The sequence below is a fragment of the Lachnellula hyalina genome (genome assembly GCF_007821495.1).
Source record: "Lachnellula hyalina strain CBS 185.66 chromosome Unknown contig00034, whole genome shotgun sequence".
In the NCBI taxonomy this organism is placed as follows: domain Eukaryota; kingdom Fungi; phylum Ascomycota; class Leotiomycetes; order Helotiales; family Lachnaceae; genus Lachnellula; species Lachnellula hyalina.
In genome coordinates, this window is record NW_022157148.1 from 82610 (window position 1) to 105575 (window position 22966).

Below are 22966 nucleotides of genomic sequence, written 5' to 3' on the forward strand. Positions count from 1 at the left end.
TTAAGCATCTTCATTATCCGAGAAGTATTCAAACTCCCTCGGCACCTCTGCCTCCTCACCGCCCTCCTCATCCTCATCCACAGCTGTCAAGACCCCTGCTGCTGCCGCAGCCCCAGAAGCCTCACGACGGAGGTTGAAGGACTCATTGCGCATATCCTCGAGTGTGGTGGGTGCGGCTGCTTTCTCGATGGAAGCTTTCTTCAACTTCTCTTCGATGAGGACCTTTTCTTCGCCAGGCTGGGTGTCGATCATAAGGATTACGCCACCGGTTGGCTTCTTGACTGGCTTGTACCGACCGGACGGGAAGCTAATGAATTTTAGCTGCGCGGGAAGCACACGCGACATGTTCTCCATCTCATAGCCGACTTTCTCCTTCTCGAGCTTCTTCTTGGCGATTTCGGCGGGGCTGGAACCTTCCTTGTCAGATTCGGCTTTCTTGTCGTCCGACTTCTCTTCCTTGTCCTTGCTTTCTTCGTCGACGTCCATCTTATCGCCGCCGACGGGAGCATTGGTCTTAGGGGTTGTTGGCGTCTGATCGATGTCCATGCTCTCTCGTCGCTGGGCCCGCTCTTTCTTTTGGGCACGTCGCTTGGCCTGTGCGGTTGTGGAGAGAACGGCCGTGGCGATGAGGGTAGGAGCCTCATCAGTCTTGACCTCTTGCTCTGGCGGGTAGTCGAAGAGGCTTGGCCGAGTAGCACTGTGGAAATTGAAGCTTGGAATATCCAAGTCATGATCAAGACCGATCATAGATGTCGGGATGAAACTCAATGAAAGGAAGTGAGTAAATGGGAACCAGTACCAGTATTGGATGAAGACAGCCATTCCAACAATACCAGCCATGTTGAGGTTGCCGGTTTGAGTCTGTAAGCCAATCGTACAGTTACGCCCACCAGCATCGATAATACCCAAGGCCAGTGCACAACCAAATTTGGTCATAGCATCTTCGTGGCGATCACCGACAATCTTCTTCAGAGTCTTGCGGATAGATGCAACCTTTGGGTTCATGGCCTCGTTTTGCTGCACCATGATCATAGCAAGCGATATCAATGCACCTTGGCGAACGAAGTCTGTAGGGTCCTTGATCATAGGCTCAAGCAGATCAATTGCCTCGTCCAAGCCAGTGCCTGCACACGAGATACCAAGCGCCATGGCAGCTCCGTACCGAACATGTGGGTTGTAAGATTCAGACAATAGCTCGACCATACGAGGAACACTGCCAGGCTTACGGAATAAGATAAATCCTAAGCTCATGACTGCGATTCTTCGGACATCGTCGCTGACATCGCTAACAGCAACGTGGAGCAGCTGTCGTACGGCCTTGTTGCTCCCTGTGCCACAGTATGCAAGAGCAACGGTCATGATACCACCGTAACGCAAAGTTGGGTCAGGGTCGTGTAAAAGACCCTCGATGAGTTGATCGGCGCCCTCCTGTCGACCATACATAATGAGAGCAATTCCTACCGCAAGACCTCGCACAATCTTCTCGTGCTGGGTCTCATGCGCATAGGTGATCATGTCAGCGACAGCCTTTTCGTTGCCGGTACCAAGCATGATAAGACCCATGGCAAGTCCAACGGCCTCACCATTCAAGGCCGAGTCGGTGTACAATACGCCCTTGAGGTTCTCGTAAATTGATTCCGAGCCTGTAGCCATTCCTGCAATACCCAGTCCCAAAGCACCACCATGTTGGATGACTTCCTCCTGAGCTTCATTGAACTGACCCTTCAGATATTCGAGCGCATCAGCACCGTGATTGGCGTAGATCAAACCATAAGCATAGAGCGCACCACCTTGGCTAAAAATCGAGCCTCCGAGAGATCCACCTTGCTTCGGCAGATAAGGTTCAAGCAGCTTTTGACACTGGGTTAGATTTCCACGATGGATGACACCGAGAGCTGCAGTTGCAGAGAACTTCGACCAGTTTACAGCCTTTCCAAGCCACTCAAGATTGTCGCGGAAGAACTTGTCATTCGTGGTTCCTTGATTCATGAAGGCGTTGCAGAAAGTAACCGCGGTATGAAATATCGAGTTTCTCCCCTCCAAACTATCTTTCACCTTGTTCAAAATGCTCAGATCTGTGTGATTGTTTCGGTAGAGGAATTCAAGATTTAATTTGATCGTCTCACTGCCATCGAGAATGCTGCGTATCCTGTCAAATGTTTCTAAGTGCTTTTCGGGTACAGTTTCAGGACTTGGGACTGGAGCGCCTGCGCGGTCGCTGAGTTCACCCAGAAGCTGGTCTGATTCAGTTGCTATGAAAGGCATCAGTAATGGTCTTATGTTTTTAGCATGACTGGCTTACGGTTCTCTTTCTCGGCGGGCACCTCCTCGACCTTTGCAGGAATGGACTTGATAACTTTAGAGAGGAACTCCTGGGTGCCATTATCGTAAAGATCAAATGCAATTTGATATGCGATGGCTGTTGAGTTTTGATCCTCATTCGCCACGAGTTTCTTAAGCATTGTTGAAGCCTCTTCATCCTGGTTAAGATATACCACGCATTTCGCAATAGAGAAGTAGTCGGGAGTCGGAATTTCGGATAGAAGGTCCAGGATTAACCGTAGAATTTCTGTTCGAAGCCCTCTTTCTTGGACGATACCCATGCAAATATCGAGGACGTATTCCATTAATTCCTCAGTCGGTGCTGCAGTACCTTCAGCCTGCTTTCCGCTTGAATTCTTCTCATCATCGCTTGCACGCTTAATAACTCTGCGAAGGACATCCAAGTTCCGTGCATCCACTGCAATGCCCACAACTTGTCTGTATTTGCCTTCCTTCAAACAGCCCTCGAAGAGTCTCTCAATTACTCTTTCTAAAGCCGCTTGTGTATTTCGATCTGGTACCACAATTCCTTCTGGAACATCAGTCTCTACAACGGTCGTCGAGGCGCGAGAGAGAAGTGATTTGGAGGGTAGAGCGGATTGGGAGAATGGGGTCGTTGGCGAAGTGAGAGCTGCAGCAGCATTGGCATCGTTGATTGCGTTTGCAAACGAAGTAGCAAGGCTGGGAAGGGAAGAATCTTGGGCATTAGATTGGGGAGCGGCGTGACGGGCTCTTGATACAGCCATGTAGGTGTCCACGCATTTCGAGATGATGGTTTCTTCAAATTCGCCGTGGTTGTCAAACTTGAAGAGATCGCCAGCGCCGAGAGCAAAGGTCATGCTGTCATTGTATTCCTGCAGGTGATAGTAGACCTTGGCCAGTACGAGTGATGCCAGCTGCCGTTCAGGAAAGCTTTCATTTTCATAGAGCTCCTCGCTGAAGGGGGAGTTAGCACAAGCTCGGGGACATAGTATACTTTGGAGTAAAGTATAAGCCCGAAAGATCAGGAACACTTACATTTTGCCCACAAACCCTGCCACTTCAGTCCACAAGGTGTCAATGTCGTCGTTCAAAGTTTGCAGAGCAAAGACCTTGAGTTCGGGCTCCTCGTCGTCCAGGAAGCCCAATACTCCAGAGGCGGAGGTCAAGCCAGGCATGGTGTTTATGATGCTTTGTAGAGCTTGAGATGCTTCAGATTTGCTTTGTCTGTTGATGGGAGAAAGGAAAAGGTCGGAGAGGTTGATGTGATGAATATGGGGGATGGGTTGGGGAGAGTCAATACAGGTGGATTTGGAGATTGCTAGGCAGACTGGAACACGAAGCTTGGGTTGGCCTTGGAGTGTCGCGTAGCTTTCGGCACTTCTACAGAGACACCTTTTTATCTAGACCCACCCCGCAATGTTTTTTTTTTTTGGTACAGTCAGGAATGGCACGCCGTGTGCAAGAAGAACAAAATCCGTTTCCGTGTAACATGAAGATGTATATTTTATGTTCAAATAAGTAGTATCCACATCCATTTACGTGCTCCTCACGTGGCGCTTCCCCGCAGAAGCTCCCCATCGTTGCAGGCGCTTTTCAGGGAGGGAGAAGAGGGAGAGCAGAGCGTTGCTCCTTCTTAGCGAAGTCTGTATCTGTCTGTATCTGTATCTCTATGGAACTCCAACTCTGCCCGTCCTCCACCTACGAATGCCCCCATCGTCGCCGCGCGCATCCATGTGTAGCTGGAATCATTGCCCTTAGTCTCAGTGATCCCACCGACGCCCTGCGAAGCCCCGGAATCCCCATACCTCCCTCCCTGTTTGAGTGTCGCGTGGTTCTTTGTTGAAAAGAGAGGATACCAACATTTGCGCCGCCAGCTTAAATATCCACCATCCGTCGAGTACTGTAGTGTTGGGTCGAGAATAATCGCGGGAAGCTTCAGATGATTGCCACTTAGAGTCTTATATCGATTTCCTCGCAGCCAGGGGGTCAGGGCGCGCTTGGTCGAGTGCTGGGCGACCCAGTCCAGTCCAGTTGACCGCAAACATGGATCTTCGCTCCATTATCAATACAAACGAAGGCGGCGACAGCTCTGTCCCCAAGCAAGCGGCGCCGGTCACCCCAATACAGGCTCCTCCAGGGCAGGGCTTTCGAGAGTTTCACCATCTTCCCCAAGCCTCACCAGGCAAACACCCTTCACAAGATTACACCTCACAGACCGGCCCCTATGCTTCGCCAACTGCATATCAGGGTGCCTATCAAGGCCGACCTCCTCCACCTCCACCAATTCAAGCACCTCAAAACGATTTACGTTCCCCAGCACGATCTTACAGTGTTCAGTCGCCCTACCAACATACGCCCTCCTCGTCCAGTACCAACCAATACCCCTTTCCACAAAGCCAAACCCCCCAAAGCCCTGCACAACAGCTCCAGCAATACCCACCGTCTTTTCCACAACGCGAAAGTTATCCTCAATCTAATCCTCCTCATCTCCAACACCATAACCCACAAAGTCGGGGATCTCCAGCTCCACAAACTCCTCCAATTGGCATACCCGGCGCTCCTCATCCATACCTCCAACATCAGAGATCTCAGTCTTCAATCTCTACCGGCACACCTACTTCAGCGCAGAGCCAACAGCCATACTACAATCCATATAGGCAAGAGAGCCCCGTCTCTACTAGTCATTTTCCGCCTACTCAAATTCCACAACACCAGCGACAGCAGTCACAGCCAGGTACACCACTTGGTCCACCCCTGACTCAAAGGCATTCATCAGGTGGCTTTGTTCAACCTACAAGCCCATATCAGCAACGAAGCGCCTCTTCTGGACCTTTTAACTTTCAGCAAACTTCTCCCGCCCCTCCACCGTCTGCCTCTATACCCCGACAGCCGAGTACGCCTAGTGCGTATGATTCACAGAGGACGCCCACGAGCGAACAAAGGAGATCTCAAAGTGAAAGAGAACGAAGCATTAGCGTCAGCCCCAAGACTCGCCTTCCGAGTCAACCGTCAACAAACATGGCAACGGTAACTCCGCAATCGGAAAACGGTTACACTAATTCGACCAAGAGGAAATTGGACGAGCGCGAGATGCCAGTCGAACAACCTCGACCGTCACAATATCCTGATGTAAAGCCTCCAGTGAATGGTGAATCTCGCACCTCTCAATCCCATACCGTATCGCCGAAGCCACCTGCAAAAAAGCGAATGCGCTACACAGAACCTCCAATTTGGGCCCAAAGCATCAAAACCAAGACGGCTTTCGCTTCTAAAAAGCGAGCTCTTGCAAATTTGAACGGCAAGCAGCCAGAACCATATCCTATAGCTACGCCAGTAGTGAAGTCCGAAATGAATGGCAACCACCAGGTCTCACCTGCGGCGCCTCGACAAGGTACATATGATGCGCCACCTGATCAAACAATTCTCCTTGGCCCATGGGAAAAAAGCATAACTGGTAATCCACCCATGGACCAGACGACGAAGAAGATAGCAGACTTCCTGTTCACTACAGTTGTCTCCCGCAATGATTTGGGTGAACTTTTGAGCAGGGGGGTTGAGATCGAGATTGAGGCTAAGCTTGGTCACCTCATCGACAAGCAAACAAATGTGAGGTTTGAACCAAATGTTCGTATTGAAACGGAATGTGTTCTAGCGGAAAATCCCAATCTCATCGCCTTCAGAAGCTCAATGACGGATGTAAGCATCAACTTCAAAAATCATATTCAGAAAACTAATATTTGCAGGCTCAACACTCCACGTTGAATAACTTTCTAAATGCACAAGTGGCAGCTGCTCATCCAAACAATCCGGATTCCAAGAAGAGGGTCTCTATCGACTATCTTCATCGAAAAGAGACCGACACATTCTATCATCTACCGCCCTCCTGGTTGCCTCATTTACCAGCAGTCATTAGAGAATATCTCAAACCTCACCAACCTGTCAAAGTTCGAGTTACTCGCGACCAAAAGACCGGCAACGTCTTGGCCAAGATAATCAAAGCTCGCATTGCGGATATGAGTATCTATAATCCTCAAGCGCCGCTTGATTGTCGAATCAGCGTCAATTTTGAAATGCGGTACGATGGTGACATTGAACTGCTCGTGCCATCTCCGGATGCGCCAGAGCGTCACAAAGATCGCATGAGCTACACTCAAGGCCCCTATCAGATTGATCTCACTCTAGTTACGCAAATCATGGCAGCAAATGTAAGAATTGACCCCACATTCTAACTCTGGCAATTATTAATTATCAACAGGGTGGCAACCGAACAAGCAAAGAGCATGAGCTGGAGATTGAACTTTCTACGGCAGCTGTAAGCGAACAAGGCCGAAGAGCTGCGACAAATGAACCTCACGAGTATCCTTCTTTAGTTGAGGGTTTCCTGAATAACGTATTGGTGCTTGCAAGAGAAGCGCCGCCGGTTCCACAATAATGACTAGGAGGGCTCGTCTGTATTGAGTAGTGTGCTTTTAGGTCAATGTCAATGGATACCCTGGCGTTCATGGTGGGGCGCATACGAAATCCCAATACAGACGGGAAGTCTGCGCTAGGGAAAGCAGATACAATATAATATTCAAGTCGCAAGTCGCAAAGGAACTCGCTTTTCTACTCGGCATCTCCTCGAGCATCCTAATGTGTCGATACTTAGCGGAGGCAGGTGGCTTTTTGCACTTGTTGATATGTTCTGATGAGTCTCTGCAAGTGTAGGAAAGAGTGGTGAATGGAACCCTTGCGCCATTTCTGCATTTTACCCCAGTTCCTGGAGTCCCAGAGTACTGCCAATGCACCAAGTGCTTAATAGCAATTTCCTGGGTATGAAGTATGGCCACTGATGATACAAAGTGTTGTAGTTTCCGGGAGAATAGGCCCCCATCAAGAAGGATATTTCGGGACCTCACTTCGTACAAATAATCACTTAAACTCATAAAATTCCAAACCTTTCAGTACCTCTTGATGATTATATCCTTCCTGGACTCACATACGACCCCTGCTCCCCTCTTATGTTGCTCGCACCCACACACCCACCCACCTACAGACAGAGCGCTCAGGTAGCTAGCATGGCAAGCGCGATCAGCCGCACCCCAAACAGACTACGAAAGCCAATATTCTGTTACGTTTGACAACCTTCACTCTTAAGTCCACTGTACCGCAGATCCATAGATGAATCTTGCAGCTGTCAATGCCTTCCTTCACTCGTAGACTACGAGAGAAAATAGGAAAGAGTTCTTGAAATGACGAACGATCCAACAATGGCGCCTCAGCCTCGTCGTCCAGAGCTCATCTTCTGTCCTATCTCCAGCCCAAGAAGCTGGCTCTTCTGGACTAGCACTACGACCGTTGGATTCAAAGACTGGCATTGATGTACCCATTGCTGGATCGATGTCCACAGGAAGTGCTGGTGTGTCTCGACTAGAATCCCACTCTTACTCTCAATCGAATCTAGCCTCGGCGACTCCGATTCATGAACCAACATCAGTGACGCAGCCTCGATCTCAATCTCCGGTTTTGGCTTCAACTATAGCTCCTAGGGCCTCGCTACGGACCCTAGATAACCCTCTTAGCTAGGAATGTACCTTTCGTGAACGTCACAGATACTGACTTTGACACAGTACCGGCCAGATTGAAACCTTGAATCGTGATCTCAAAACTGTCGCTGAAGACCTAGATCCCGCAGAAAGAGCTGCTTTCTTGCAAGCTCACAAGAATATCTCCTTTGATCAGATGGCGAGCGAGGTCAAAAGACTAGAATCATCTGACACAAAAACGCGAGCACGACTCGGCACCAAGTCGCTTGAACCTGCCCTACGTGTACTAGAATAGTTCATGGCAAGTGTGCCGATTGGGATTCAACAAAGTCCTGAGCTATCGTCATTGGTTGTTGGAAGGGTGAGGTTGATCATTGACGTAAGTGAAAAGCCCCAAAAGAGAGCTCCCAGTGTTGAATGAGACTCTTGCCGCCTTTAACAACAAAGCTTGCCTTTCGATCAAGTCCCCTAGGACCTTGTGTCCAGATTCTGAGTAGGGTGGAATTTTCCCTGCCCCCATTTCAACCGAGTGTACTTCCAAAGATGAGCAATTCCATTCTCCTAGGCTGGAATTCAACGGTGACTGTCTATTGAGTCTCTGACCTTGTCCTTTTTAGCTTGTGGAATTTGTGCAATCTTATGCGAAGCTCAGTCTTATGATCTCTCAGATGGTAAATTATTTGGAGCCACTGAAAAATTGCAGCACAAACTTGGGCGAAGGAGATGTCGTTCAAACCGTATGTAGCCCTTCTACTCTATCAGTTATGAACCTGTGTTTAATCTTGCATAGGCTTTGATTGGAGTGTACAGCGATCTTTTGCATTTCTTCCGAGAAGCAAGACTTGTTTTCGTGTACTCAGATGGATCTGTGAAAAGTATGTGGTCATTTGCTCTGGTTCGACCGGTGGCGGTTAGGCTGATGTATGCCAGAACTTGGTCATTTTCGTATGTTCTTAAAGGTCCAGTGGCAGCCATTTGAGGACAAGTTTGGAGAAACACGTTCCAGCTTTACTCACCATATTGATGTTCTTCTACACTCTTCCCAATCGCAGCAGCAAAGGTCATTGGACCATCTAATACAAACCGTTGACCTCAATTTCACTGCTCTGGGGAAAGAGCAAAAGCGTACTGTTGGATTCGAACTCCGCCTTAAAAATTGATATGAACCTGGAAGACGATATGGGCTTTCTTTCCTTTGCATTATGCAGTCGTGAGAGACTCTGTTGGCCTTGTCGAAAAAGTACTAGACATGGGAGCGAATGTAAATGCCGTCCACCCGCATTTTGGCCCAGCTTTGCGAATAGCCTGCCAAAAAGGTTTAACCATGGTGGAGGTTTTACTAAAGCATGGAGCCGATGTAATTTCGCAAGGTACTCTGTCGGATGAAAGTACGCTATATTTTGCAGTATCCACAGGCAATGCAGCCATCATTGATCTCATTTTCACATACGGAGCTGATATCTACTCTCGGAAAGGTTCTGCTAACCTTGACAAAGCTTTAATCGCGGCCTGTAGATCTGGCTCTCTAGAAGAAGTTCATTTACTTCTCGAGAAAGGACTGACGGTCACATCCGACGCCATTAGAAGCGCCAATAGGAGGGGTCGTGAAAGTGACTTCATTTTGGATCTACTTCTGCAAAAAGGAGAGAAATTAGCCCCGGGGCACTAATCAGAAGTGTACAAATGGGCGATTATGAGTCTTGCATTTATTTGTTGAATCATGGTGCAAACAGACCTTATGCTCTCATCTGATCCCAATAATCACACTTAACATCCTGCCTCACCTCCACCTCTTCAGCAACAACCCTCACCCTATCTCCCTCCTTAACCTTCTTCTCCTTCATAACCTTCTCCACCAACGCCTCCAACTTCCCCAACACCGGGCGCTGCCTCTCCAGCCACCGCACCTCCTTCAACCCCTTATGCTGCAGCACAAGCCTCACAATCTTCGCCAGCTCCGCCTTGCTCTCCTCCTCATCCACCACCCTATCCCCCCGTCGTATACTCACTCCGATGCAGCCACTCCTCCCACTTGATCTCCAACCTCACGCTCTCCAGCCCGACAAAATGCTTAGCCAGCAGCCTAGCAACGGCCTTCATCTCCGAAATCCCACTCTCCAAACAGCTCAAAGCCTCGCCGAAACGCAGCTCGAAAATGACTGTTCGGATCATGCTCAGCGCATCGCGATTCCGGTTCTTGGATACGAAGGCTTTGAGCGCGTGGATGTTGGCGAAGTGCGGGGATGCGAATTCGCCGTTGGAGAGCAGGAAGGTGTTGCCCTGCCAGAAGATGGGCGAGATCTCGGCCCGGATGGGCTGGGAGACACGGGTAAGGGAGGAGAAGGTCGCGGCGGGACGTTGGATCACGCTGCAGGGGTGGCCTTTGCGCGGGGAGGTTATGGCGATGGGGCTTGGGGAGAGGAGGACGAGGCTGTAGATCTGGGCCCGGATTTCAGGGGGGAGGGCGCTGATGGGGTCGGACATGTTGGTGTGGAGAGTATGGGTAGGTAGGGAAAGAAAGAAAGAAAAAAGGAGGGAGGGAAATGGAGGGAGTGGAGGGAGTAAATTGAGGCTCGTGTTGCGGCGTAGTAGTTGTGTTGTTACCGTAACTTGGACATAGGAGGTAGAGGCGGCGCCGGCTTTAATACCCCTCGGATATTAGCGAGGTTCCAATGGCTTGGGGTTAGGGGCACTAAGCTAGTGCCCGATGTTCACTTTGACCCTTTGGCCCTTTAGCTTAGGATATTTTGAAGTTCCTAGAAGTACCGTATCAAAAGTCGTAAATCATAGACGCGTCTTTAAACAGAGGAGTAGTCACATCAATATAAAAAGAGTACCAACTTTTTGGCGGGAGGGGGGCAAATAATATGAAAAGAGCGCTGTATTCTGGCTCTAATTGATGAAAATAGCTATAAGTGGTACCTTAGTTTTTGTGGACTATCGAACGATAATATGATGGAAAAGAGACAGAAAGACAGCTTTCATAGATCGTTGATTGATCCTTAACCTCTCCCCTATATTATACAAATTGAAACAAATTTTGGAAGTAAAGTACGAGTACGATACTGTATACGACGGGTGGTGGAGGCATCAAGCCTATGGGAATTGTTTACCCATCATTCTTGACCTCCATTCTTGTATTCAAGAGTGTAGGAGCGTAACAAATCCAATTGTAATTAGTCCATCAGGATAGTCCACATGGCGACTACATGTTTTAGAAATAAAGTTTCTCTTACTGTGCTATATGAGAGTTTATAGAACTTTGGTGGTAGTGGTGAAAGACCATTGACGTTGTGAGGAAACAATTCCGCTCGGCAAAAAACTTCCAAGCTCAACCTTGTCGAGTCTCTCCAAGCAATAAATTATACAACACCATGTTTGAAAACCTCTGCACCCTCCCGCTCTCCTCAGAGCTCTTCACCCAAGCTCTGCATCCCAATGAACCAATCCTTGCCGTCGGACTATCTGGCGGGCACGTACAGTCGTTCCGGCTTCCAGCTGTAGCTTCCGGTAGCGACGACGAAGATGGCAACGCCAGCGTCCTGTCAACCGGCACAAGCACTATAGACACCGAATGGCGGACCAGAAGACACAAGGGTAGCTGCAGAACACTGGCATTCAGTCACGATGGCGAAAGTACGGCCTCGGATGTTCCCCAATTGACCTCTACTAATCTTTTCGAACCGTAGTCCTCTACTCAGCTGGCACCGATGGCCTTCTGAAAGCTGCCTCTTCTTCTACCGGCCAAGTTGTCGCAAAAGTCGCCATTCCCCTCGATCGTTCCACGGACTCTGCAGATCCTCCCACATTGTTACATGCACTCTCACCACAGACATTGCTTCTCGCAACCGATTCCGCAGCTCTACATCTCTATGATTTACGCACACCGTCAAGCTTTACCAAAGGAAGACCGAGTCAGACCCATCGTCCGCATGAGGATTACATCTCTTCTTTAACACCACTGGCGCCTACGGAAGCTAGTACAAGTGGGTTCAGCAAGCAATGGGTTACGACTGGTGGTACAACGCTCGCGGTTACAGATTTGAGGAGAGGGGTTTTGGTAAAAAGCGAGGATCAGGAAGAGGAGCTGCTGTGTAGTGTTTTCGTCGGGGGTCTACCGTCCAAGCCGGGTCGGAGCAAGGGCGAGAAGGTGCTGGTTGGGAGCTCGAATGGGGTCCTGACGCTCTGGGAGAGGGGCGTTTGGGATGATCAGGACGAGAGAATTATTGTTGATGGTGGAAGAGGTGGGGGTGACAGCTTGGATGCTCTGGCTGTCATGCCAGAAGGTGTTGGTGATGGAATGAAAAATGTTGTTGTAGGGCTTGGGGATGGTACGGTTAGGATCGTGCAATTGGGGAAGAATAAAGTCATGGGTGATCCATTGCGACACGACGAGGTTGAGGCTGTGGTTGGAGTGGGATTTGATGTTTACGGCCGACTTATTAGTGGAGGTGGATCGATTGTGAAGGTGTGGGAACAGAAGATGAATCTGGATGAGGAGGAGGAAGAAGAATCCGACGAAGAGGAGTCTGGTGCGCAGAAGAGGCCTATTGAGAGCAGTGACAGCGACGACAGCGATAATGGGGGTGGTGCAGATAGCAGTGACGATGAGCAAAGCGGCCGAAAACAACGAAAGAAGCGGCGGAAGGCAAAGAAGGGAAAGAACGTGGGCAATGGGATCCTGAAGTTTAAGGGATTGGAGTAGTTCCAGCTTCGAGGCTTATGAGTATACCCCTTCAGCGACTGTCTTGCCCATATGATACCAAAAGTCTTTTGTCTTCTCACAAAGTGTTGTATATCACAAAATTCCAGAACACGATGCACGCATTGTCTTCAATTAGAGCCTGAAGGTTTATTGCTGATATAAGTGCCGAGATCATGCTTACTCTTACTACCGAGCACCAGATGAAGAAGGAAACGAATAATGGCAATAACGCCAGGTCTTGGCTTATGCAGTTTCAATTTTCATATTTGAGAATAATCTCTCTTCTTGTTGGGAAAATGGGACCGCATCCTGAACCGCATCCCGACCTTTCTAGTCATGTGACTTAGCGTAGCTTAGTCAGCAAAGAGGCATAACCTGTTATAACCTCCTTTCGCGTCAACACCACCATGATTGCTGTGCAACATCAATATTACAACGAGGCTCTCACAAAGGGACGATGTTATTTTACAAGCCGGCCTTCCTTTAGATATTTTTTGACTGATGCTTGAACTTCTTCCAGTAACGGCTTAACCTTCTGGCTTTGAAACAGGCGTAGAAGGCATCTTTAGGCTCAATATACCTAGGTTTCTTAGCGCACGTTGCCCCGCATACCCCGCATCCCACCTCACCTATGCCTTACCTTACCTTACATACCTTACAGTATGGAAAGATCAGCTATAAAGTCCGATAATGCCGACAATCCCATGGATTTCTCGAAGTTAACACTCGAAAGCCATAATCAATCAAAGTTCACGACAATATGTCATTCAGATTTAAATGATCTACTTGGTCAGAATTATCATCTCTATAATCAAATGATAGAAGAGGCACGCTTTGTAGTCGAGCAGCTTATAAATTGAACGTCACTTTGCTCTAAACACTCCTAAATAGTCATTCCGTCCCCAAACTTTCTAGTACTTCATGACCCCTATCTGTCTTACCTAGAGAATAGCAGTCAGCATGCCTTATCCACCCGTCCCAATCAATAATGGTACGTGATCCGGCCCCTTTTCCCAACAACCACAATCTAACATACCACAGGCTTCAACTTCACCAAAACCATCCACCACGATACGTACCCCGCAATAGACTCCGCTCCCCAGGACCACAGCAAGCACTACATCTTCATCACAGGTGCATCCAAAGGCGTTGGCCGTGTCCTCGCACTCTCCTACGCAAAAGCAGGCGCAGCCGGCATCGCACTCGGCGCACGATCCGACCTCGCAGGCGTCGAGCAGGACATCATCTCCACAGCACAGGGAGCCGGGAAAGCGATTCCCAGAGTCCTGAAGCTCAAACTCGATGTGACAAATTGGGATGACGTGGAGAAGGCCGCCAAAGCAACGGAAAGGGAATTCGGGCGCCTGGATATCCTAATCAACAACGCGGGGTTTCTAAGTGCTTTCGCGCCGATCGTTGATAATGACCGGGAGGAGTGGTGGAACAATTATGAGGTTAATGTTAAGGGTGTGTATTTGATGTGCAAGGTGTTCGTGCCACTGTTACTGAAGGGCGGGGAGATGACTGTCGTTAACTTGACGAGTGCCGGGGCCCACGGTGTTGCTTATGGCGGCAGTGGGTACCAGACTACGAAATTTGCGCTCTTGAGATTCACGGAGTATCTTATGGTTGAGTATGGGGATAAAGGGATGTTGGCTTATTGTGTCCATCCTGGGGGTGTTCCTAGTGACATGTCGATCAAGATGCCGGAACAGCTATACAAAGCTGGTAAGTTCTGTGTGTAAGGAATTTCCGAGACTTTTTATTGACATTTTTATAGTTATTATTGATAAGGCTGAGCTTGCTGGGGATACGATTCCGTTCTTGACGACTATGAGAAGGGATTGGTTGGCTGGTCGATACATTAGTGTGAACTGGGACATGCAAGAATTTTTGGGTAGGGAAGATGAGATTGTGAAGGGGGACAAGCTGAAGATGAGAATGACATTTTGAGCGCGAGAAACAATTTGCCTAGACTAATGCTGATGGTTATGCCTTAGCCGGTGGTTCTTTCCTCAGAATATCTTCTGACAACGACTTCCGCGCTATTTTGAAGTAGAAGTATCACAAGCAGCTATAGACAGCTCAGGTTTAACGGTGACGTTCAATCCGCAAAGTCACGGGTGAGAGGGCAGGTGTGGTCACGATTCAAGTATGAGAGTATTGCTGCTGTTCGTTCCTGCCTCGCAGCCTGGTTGTTAGAGTGTCGTTGTAGATTGGCGGCCATGTGGGGTTGGGGCTTTCCGTGCGGGAGTACCTGGACTAGGAGGACACGATCAACACTCGCACGTCATATATCCTTCCAAAGTTTGACTTGTCCTACAGTAATAGTGCCCGGAATAGTGTCTAGACCAGATAGAGTTTCAGCAAAACGTGTACTTCGTATCATCTTATCTTTTTTCTACGCTAACGCATGCATGTCATGCATTTATCCTTGTTCTAATCCTGGCGCTTCCTATGACTAACTGTTTTGGATCACTTTTAGCTTGCCCTAACGGCTGTCCCTGTGCGGCTCTGGCACCACCGCCGCAGCGCCAGTGCATGATCATGAGTTATGACGAGACGTTCTTTGCGTACCTACCTGGGTAGGGAGTATGTGATTATGATGGGATGACTTTGCAGTTTGTTTAGTTGGCAAACTGAAGTGTTTAAAAGGTGTGAATGCCTCCGGTTTTTACCATCCTTCTTAAACATGTCTTGCTGGAATTGCCGGCCCCCCTCTCACATCAGAAACGAGTGTAAGTTTTCCTCATTCCATTCTCTATTCTCCATTCGCAGTCTTCAACCTCCTATTCGCCTAACAGGAGAGATCCGGGTTCAATTTCTTGTTTACATGTTGAAATAGAACAAACATCTTTCAAAACACTGAGCGTGTTATGGCTCAGTCCTGTAAAAAATACGAATCGAATCCTCCGTCGAATTTCCTCAAAAATGCCTCGCCAACAAGCCATTCGCTCTCAGTACGTCTTTCAACCGGAGGCTCCGGCAAGCGTAAGTTTCCTCCTCCTTGTATTATCATTTGGCTGATGTCTCTCTAGGCAGTGAATAATCTGCAGCGCCTCTCGAACACTTCAAATCAAAAAATTGAAGCCATGGAACCGAAAATCGTTACCTTGCAAAATGTAAGTAAAACCCCTTCTGAGATTTCCTTCCTTTTGGATATTTCACTCACAATTACCTAGGAAATTGCCGACCTGAAGCGGGAGATGGAAGGATTGAAAGCTGCCTTCGCGCAGAAGGAGAACGTCGTAAGTAATCCCCTTGTCAGATTTCTTTTTGGGACATTTCGCTGACTGTAACATAGCATGATGCCGGTACGATGGATGGAGTTGAGAAGAACATAAAGATAGAGAAGCAGGAGAACTGAATGAGCTGTTTTTTTTTTTTTGCTTGCTTTTCTTTTGGCGCCTTCGGGCATAACTTGTAATTGCACCCAATGAACGTCAGCAATAAACCTTCAGGCTCTAATTCAAGACAATGCGTGCATCGTGTTCTGGAATTTTGTGGTATACAACACTTTGTGAGAAGGCCGACTTGTACAATAAAATTGTCCCTTTGTGAGAGCCTCGTTGTAATGAAAAGGGCTCCAAGCTTGAAGCCTAGATACTAAAATAGACCTTCCCGGTTACAAAGCCGTTTCAATTTCTTTCTTTCTTTTAGATAAACTAAACTGTAGTCCCTAATAGAAAACAGGACTAATAAACACAGACACGCTCACTCCAGATCCTAAACCAAGTGAGTTACTTAACATCCTTCTCAAAAGTTTGGATGCCAGTCAACATGCCAGGATCCCACGGCCCCCGCTGCTCATGCGGCTACAAATGGATACCCCACCCACACGGCTACCGGTGCGCAGGCAGACACCACTACCTCAACAATCTCGGCCAGGACCCGTCCGAAGAACATCCAAGTCTCGACGAAGAAGAGGAAAGACTTTTAAGAGAGCTACATGAAGCGTGTAGAGAAGGCAACGAGGCTCAATACCTGGTCCTCAAAGGGCAAATGAAGAAGCTGAGAAAACGCAGAAAGGAGTTTGAGGAGAGAGTCAAGTGCCAGGAAGAGGGAAAGAGAATGGATCGGGAGCAGAGGAGGGCGCGCGAGCAAGAGCGGAGTGAAAAAAGAAGAGCGGGCCAGGAGGAAGATTTCGATAAGCAGAGAAGAGAATATTTAGAGCTGATTAGGGCTATACACGATGCTCAGCTTCATACCTTCATGACTGAGCAGGCGAGTAAGGATGCACAACCGGCGCCGCTAGTTACTGATACTCTAGTAGGATCGAATGATTTTCCCTGGATGGGAAATCAAGGCGAGCATCAGCGCAAGCTGGAGACTGCTGGCTCAAAATGATAGATACGACGAAAGATGAGAGAGAAAGTTGCGCAGCTCTAAGACAAATAACTGGACAGGAACAAGCAAGATTATTTTCGTGTTCAAGGGGTATCAAATGTTGAGATTTTTCTGTACATACCCAACCACAGTCCATTATCATAACATAACATCAGATTACAATTCATGCCATCATGACTTTTGTTCCTGTACACCCAACACATTACATACAGCCGCCTAGATCCCCATAACATGCTATATCGACCGAATTGGTTTATTTCACATCCTGTTCTGGTTCCGCAGGCGTCGAGGGCTTAGTCAGTAGCTTTCGCTCTTCTCCTAACACCACTAACATAACAACGCATTAGTTATTGTTCTTTCTTCCCTACTCCATATCCAGGTGACTTACATCGCTCATACAGCACATAACTCGTAACAATCAAGATCGGCGCCGCCACAATCCCCATAGTAATCTTCCTCGCGACACTTTTGTAGTTTGGTGGTAGAGCTCTACTACCAGCTGTGTTTGGTCTTGCGCCTGCCCGTGTGCTTATATTCGACACGATCGCGGAGTTCAGTTCGGCGAGCGGGACATGGGGTTTCGTAGTGGGCGAAACCGTTGCTTTTGGTGCTGGTGGAGGTTTGGGAGGGGAGATGTTTGGTTTCGGGGCTGTTGCAATTGGGTTTGGGGGAGGTGTTGTGGTTTGCGGAGTTGGGACTGGTTCTGAGTCGATATTTGTTGGGGATGGCTTTAGCGTTGAGGATTTAACAGCCTCTTCTGGGCTTTGGATGTTTTTTTGGGAAAGCTCTCGGACTTTGCTTAGGATCTTGGAGGTCTCTGGAGTGACTGGTGACTTTGGGGATTGCTTCGCAGCAGCTGGAGGTGGAGAGGGAGGCGGGGTCTCAGATTCTGGCTTCTTCGCAGGCGGAGATGGAGCTTTTGAGGCGGCTTTTTGCGGTGGTAACGAGCTAGCAGCTGGTTTGGATGCAGAGGCTTTCGCAGGCGTAGCAGCCTTTGCCTTGGGTGTACTTGACTTCGCAGTTGCAGCTTTGGTAGACTTTGTTCGAGTTGTAGATTTCTTGGTGGTCTCTGTTATTCCTGATTCGATTGGATCGGAAATGACCTTCTTGGGCCTTCCCCTCTTCTTGGCGATTTCTGTAGACATTTCGTCTGGTAATTGTGTAGCAGGAATGTCGTGGACTGAAAGGGGTAATCTTGAAGCTATCTACCTCAGCAAAAAAGTTTCTCGGCGCGTCGGTAGTTGAGCACGCGTTTTTCCGCGATTCTCTTGGTGCTGTGCGAACTTCTCTTCTCACTTGCTCTTGCAATAGAAACCGCAGATTGACGCTTGAAGTTATGAAGCTCAGCGGAATCTTTTGTATGTGGAGACGATAGTTCGTTTTCAAGGGCTTTTTTTATAGGTTTGCTAGAGACGTTTGTTGTGGAAGTGGAGAGATCGCGGTTTCGCATGAATCCACAAGATTGATCGCGAATCCCTGAAGCGATCAACTCTTTTTTTTATTTCTGATTCTTCCACGAACTTCTGATTTCGCAAGATTTCCCCGAAACACCCTTTGTAGTATACAAAGAAAAGGATGACATGTTCTCTTACCCTTTCAGAAAAATCACTGTGTGCAGACAATGATTGGCTTTGGGATTAAGGGATTAAGGCACAAGGTTCGAAATTTGATAATGTCTTTTGACTCCCTTGAAGTCCTGGTGGTCCAGGCTCATCCAAGTATGGAGAGAAAGGACAGGCTTTTCTTTATTCAAGTTTTCCAGTCAGTGGGAATGTGCATTGTTCAGTTTCAGTCTTGTGACTTTCAAGCAGTATAACCTCACATTCCAAGGTAGGCGGTCCGCCTCAATACCTAAGGAGTATTACCTCCAAAAGGACTGGATGGGATGAGCCCCCATTTATGAGTGGCCATTTCTCTTTCGATTTCATGTCGCCATGTGGCCCAGTCTTGCTTCAATTGAGAGGAGAACCCGCCTTTACCATGTAAAACTAGTTAAAAACCCCTCCTAGACACATCCGGCCTCATCCTTCAACAAGGTTGATGGCATTCACATATACAAAGAGCCATTCAGATTGGAGTCTGTATAAGCTTTGCCCCAGTTTAAGGCTCGCTCCGCACAACTCCAGATGATTCTTCGTTTCAGATTGCAGTGCCCCTCATCGGGTTCTCGTATTCTTGTACCGCCCCGCAGATCTAAATTTAGCGTGAGGAATGTATACGAGATTGACCACGTCAGCTATACAGTTATACAAAACTTCCTTTATCAGCTTGAATTCTTCAGGTTTTCCAACTTGCTGATCTATACTACGTTGCAGACACAATCATGGATGAAGAAAACGAAATTTTTATTACAAGTCGGAGTAGAGCGCCGAGCATCATTAATGTCAAATCTGAAAATGTTCGAGTCTTTGTTCAACTCCCAGATCTTATCCAAGAAGCTGCGGTTTCTACAGAATGTCAGTTCTTCTAGCTGCTAAAATCTATACTTCTCTGACTTTGAGCAGTTTCCAGTCCAAACCTAAGGATAAAACGAGTCCATAATAACCGAGTCATTGGGCCGTATTTTATGAAGCAGCCAATGTTCTACGTCGCTTCTCGTACAGACTCTGGAATTGACTTGCCCGATTTGGACGTGAAAGATGAGAAGATATTAGCAAAGTACGGCTTAGATTTGACAGCCAATTTTGCTGATATCAAAGCCTACGGAGCAGAAGCTTTCTTCCAAAAGAAGAATGCCTCAAATGGCTCCAACTATTCCCTCTGTGCTTGTGCCACAGGATACATATGGATTTCGGTCCGAACTTTGTACGAATCCACAAACCGAAAAGAGTTCTCTGACGTGGAAGTACAAATCGGAACGTTTGCGTTGAAGGCTAAAGCCATCACCACGATGGAAATCCCATTGCAATACATGTATTCTGGACGCGATGATCCGCTAGATGGACAACTAGCTCTACTCTGTTCAATCGTCCTCGGAAAATACCTACGCCTTCGAATGATCGGAAAACAATACGAAAGTGCAGCAGAAACAGCGATTAAAGAAAGCCGCAGACAGTTATCTCCGCTCAGGATCGTCGACCCAGGCCGATTCGGAGATTTCGAATCATTTTTGACACAAATATGCGAGAACGCACCACTGCCGCCAACATCAGATGTGTCCCTGATATCGAGATCAATGATTACGGGACGATGGAAAATCTGGAGAGAGCGATCCATTTTACGAAGACGATACTTCCTACCTCATCGAGTCGTCCAATGCTTTCGACAGTCCCAGCATGATTCGATTGATCTACTCAGCGGCTGTTTCCAAGCTCTTACCCCTGAGAAGTCGAACTCACGACCGCCTATTATTACTCCACTTACCTGACCCGGCTCGAGAATGTCTCACAAAGTATGACAAATCGATATGAATCTTTTTAAGTCCAATCCCATTCAACAGAGCTCCCTCCTAAGAAGCATCCATGGCGTCCCATAGACTATTTTACATTCAAAATCCCATCATACTTGCAATATCCTTCACAAATAGCTTCGCCTTCACCTCAAGACACAGGGACCATCAATCTATCGATATTTGGGGCTACACATAGTCAGCATACCATTTACTCAAACATCCTCCCGTGGAACCACTTACCCCAACCCCCATTATACGCCTCAAACGCAATCGTATTCGCACTCCCACTATTCAACGGAACCGTCAGTGTCGCCGTCCCAGGCGTATTATCATCAGGCGTTGGAATGAAAGCCACAACATGGCTGACACCATTTACCACCACACTCGCGAACCGCTGCGAAGCATCCGCATTCGTATAATGGATCCGTATTGTCGTCGTCGTCGCCACGGTACTAGATATATTCGGGAATATGAGTTTCCCGCCTGGAGAACCACCGATGTAGCCAATAGATTGGGCGCCTGAACAGCCGGAACATGAAATGACCTTTGCACCACCGGAGAGCGTGTTGGTGCTAGCTTCTGCTTCGGGTGTGGTTTCGCTGGGGCCGCTGGACCAGGAGTTGGAGTTTAGGATCCAGTTTACTTCGTTGTTCTGGTATTTGTTAGGAGTCTGGGGGAAGGAATATAGGGTGGGGGAGGTACGAGAGTTGCTGTTGTGCCTGAGAGGGTGAGAGGAAGCCAGACGTAGGTTGACCGCATAAGGTTAGTCGAGACCCAGCGGTCGCCCATGTACCTGTTTTTCTGTCAACACAACACGCTTTATTTGTTTACTTGCTTGTCTGATTCAAGTAGAGGAAGGCAGGGTAAAATACATCACCGTTCCATCGACCTCCACAACACCCGCAGTCTGCGAGGAATAAGTATCTGTCCCACTCGGTGCGAAAAGAGCCCAGCTGGACCACGGGCCGGAAAGGCTAGTTGCCGTGCAGTAAACATTATCGTTTGGTGCTAGAATATGAGATGAAGTTTCACATTAGCCAAGTCATAACACAACAGAGTCTCAGCGAGAAAAAGAAAAATGAAGAAACAGCCAAACAACTTACCCCATCCGCTCTCATGCGACGCAAAAGCGAAATAAGTATCCCCGGACTTATAAATCGCAGAAGCCTCGAAAGAAGCTGGGTTTGCCCAGAGATATGTCGCAGACTCTACTGTCAAGTAATCCGATGACAGTTTATCGATCCTGAGTCCGTTTACGCGCTATCAGACGATCTCATCAGCTTCTCTTCTCTCTTCAACCCTTTTTTCCTTCTTAGAATACCCCTTAACTTACATCTTCAGTCAGCAAATAGCCAGTGCCATCAGTATCTATTCCCGATTAGTCTCTCGCCTTCTTTCTTTCCAGGGTCCACTTAGCAAACTTGCCTTTGAAAACATTCAGATCCCGGCTTTGAAATCCAAGCGGTTGACTCGATCCACTGCAGTAACAAAATTTCAGCACCAGCACCAGAAACTTCCCCCGCCCTTCCTCTCATTCATTCATTCACTTTTCAAACTCACATATAATCATACGACTGCCCGCAGATACTACTACTAGTACTAGTCGCCACGCCCGCCTTCGCCTCTCCGTAGCTCGAACTATCAATATGCATCCACTAAAGCACACCCATCAGATCAGCCCAGTCCCGTCCAGCTCTCCACATCCCCGATCCGTATCTCCACCCCACACTCACCTCTCTCTCTCTCAAAAAAAAAAAGAAAGAAAAGAAAAACACAACATACCATAACCCACTTTCCCGCCCCCTCATTCCAAAGCACATGCGGTCTCTCCACCACCCTCCCGCTCCCCAAATCCCCCCCATTGTCCCCCACACTCAACAACTCACCCACAAACGCCCAATCCACCAGATCAGGCGACGAGTAGCAGTTTATGCTCTGGAAGGCCGAGCCGTTTAGTTTGTTCTCGCCGATCAGATAGTAGAGGCCCCCTGTGTAGACGATGGAGCCGCCGTGCGCTTGTAGGTGTGCGTTTGTGCCGGTTGCGGTGATGGATGCGCCGGGGACCTGTGGGAGAGAAAGAGGGAGGTGTTAGTGTTTTTTCTTAGGCAAGGGGAAGGGAGGGAGGGAGTGGTACAATTTGGAGGGATGATGTGGCGAGAGTTGCAAGCGCAAGGAGGATGGTTGGTAGGAGGAACATCGTGGATGGATGTTCAAATCAGAGTTATGTCTCTCTTGCTGTCGACAAGAATCATGCAATATATATATGAAAAATAAACACGAGAAAAATCAAAGAAGCAAGTGAGTAAGAAAGCAAAACTAGATACAAATAAGGCCGGGTACCCCGCAATTATATATATAACATGCTCCTCTCTTTATGTACTGTATTAAACGTATTCTTATACTCCCTTCGTATACGAAAGTTATTCCATATTAGAAAAATCCCCGCATAGGCCAACTTGCTTCAACTGCCGTGATGGGGAAACAAACATGCCAAGTGCCGAATACACCGGATTTCTCTATGTAAGATCTCACTTCGTATAGTAGCATCGTGTCATGTCATGCGCCACACCTCGATCTCGTATAACCCTTAATTTCCCGGAGATCTGCTACGCTGTGGAGTCAGTCGGTGGAATACTACGGCGAGGATAGGGGTAATTCTGTTTTGTGTGGAACTTCGGAAAGATGGTGAGAAGT

At 48.1% G+C, this 22966-nt stretch overlaps 8 protein-coding genes across 8 annotated transcripts; 4 read left to right on the plus strand and 4 right to left on the minus strand.

Annotated features, from left to right (window-relative positions):
* RPN2B (26S proteasome non-ATPase regulatory subunit 1-like protein) lies at positions 1–3479 on the minus strand (the record flags this gene model as incomplete). Its single annotated transcript, XM_031148234.1, has 3 exons — positions 1–2252; positions 2303–3258; positions 3340–3479. 3 exons carry the CDS (start codon positions 3477–3479, stop codon positions 1–3), a joined length of 3348 nt encoding a protein of 1115 aa, XP_031007066.1.
* An 868-nt stretch (positions 3480–4347) lies between these two features.
* On the plus strand, positions 4348–6736 carry pct1 (mRNA-capping enzyme subunit beta; the record flags this gene model as incomplete). Its single annotated transcript, XM_031148235.1, has 3 exons — positions 4348–6000; positions 6048–6509; positions 6560–6736. 3 exons carry the CDS (start codon positions 4348–4350, stop codon positions 6734–6736), a joined length of 2292 nt encoding a protein of 763 aa, XP_031007065.1.
* Positions 6737–11203: 4467 nt separating this feature from the next.
* jip5 (WD repeat-containing protein) lies at positions 11204–12534 on the plus strand (the record flags this gene model as incomplete). Its single annotated transcript, XM_031148236.1, has 2 exons — positions 11204–11465; positions 11519–12534. 2 exons carry the CDS (start codon positions 11204–11206, stop codon positions 12532–12534), a joined length of 1278 nt encoding a protein of 425 aa, XP_031007068.1.
* A 960-nt stretch (positions 12535–13494) lies between these two features.
* Positions 13495–14487, plus strand: citE_7 (Short chain dehydrogenase; the record flags this gene model as incomplete). The annotated part of the gene is made up of 3 exons (XM_031148237.1): positions 13495–13525; positions 13576–14262; positions 14315–14487. The coding sequence occupies 3 exons, from the start codon at positions 13495–13497 to the stop codon at positions 14485–14487; spliced, it is 891 nt and encodes a 296-aa protein (XP_031007067.1).
* Positions 14488–17134: 2647 nt separating this feature from the next.
* LHYA1_G003264 (uncharacterized protein) lies at positions 17135–18026 on the minus strand (the record flags this gene model as incomplete). The annotated part of the gene is made up of 2 exons (XM_031148238.1): positions 17135–17208; positions 17270–18026. 2 exons carry the CDS (start codon positions 18024–18026, stop codon positions 17135–17137), a joined length of 831 nt encoding a protein of 276 aa, XP_031007070.1.
* Positions 18027–19204: 1178 nt separating this feature from the next.
* On the plus strand, positions 19205–20248 carry LHYA1_G003265 (uncharacterized protein; the record flags this gene model as incomplete). Its single annotated transcript, XM_031148239.1, has 2 exons — positions 19205–19337; positions 19386–20248. The coding sequence occupies 2 exons, from the start codon at positions 19205–19207 to the stop codon at positions 20246–20248; spliced, it is 996 nt and encodes a 331-aa protein (XP_031007069.1).
* Positions 20249–20420: 172 nt separating this feature from the next.
* Positions 20421–21061, minus strand: LHYA1_G003266 (uncharacterized protein; the record flags this gene model as incomplete). The annotated part of the gene is made up of 3 exons (XM_031148240.1): positions 20421–20458; positions 20513–20924; positions 20975–21061. 3 exons carry the CDS (start codon positions 21059–21061, stop codon positions 20421–20423), a joined length of 537 nt encoding a protein of 178 aa, XP_031007072.1.
* An 885-nt stretch (positions 21062–21946) lies between these two features.
* On the minus strand, positions 21947–22469 carry LHYA1_G003267 (uncharacterized protein; the record flags this gene model as incomplete). Its single annotated transcript, XM_031148241.1, has 3 exons — positions 21947–22015; positions 22055–22336; positions 22407–22469. The coding sequence occupies 3 exons, from the start codon at positions 22467–22469 to the stop codon at positions 21947–21949; spliced, it is 414 nt and encodes a 137-aa protein (XP_031007071.1).
* Positions 22470–22966: the final 497 nt, after the last annotated feature.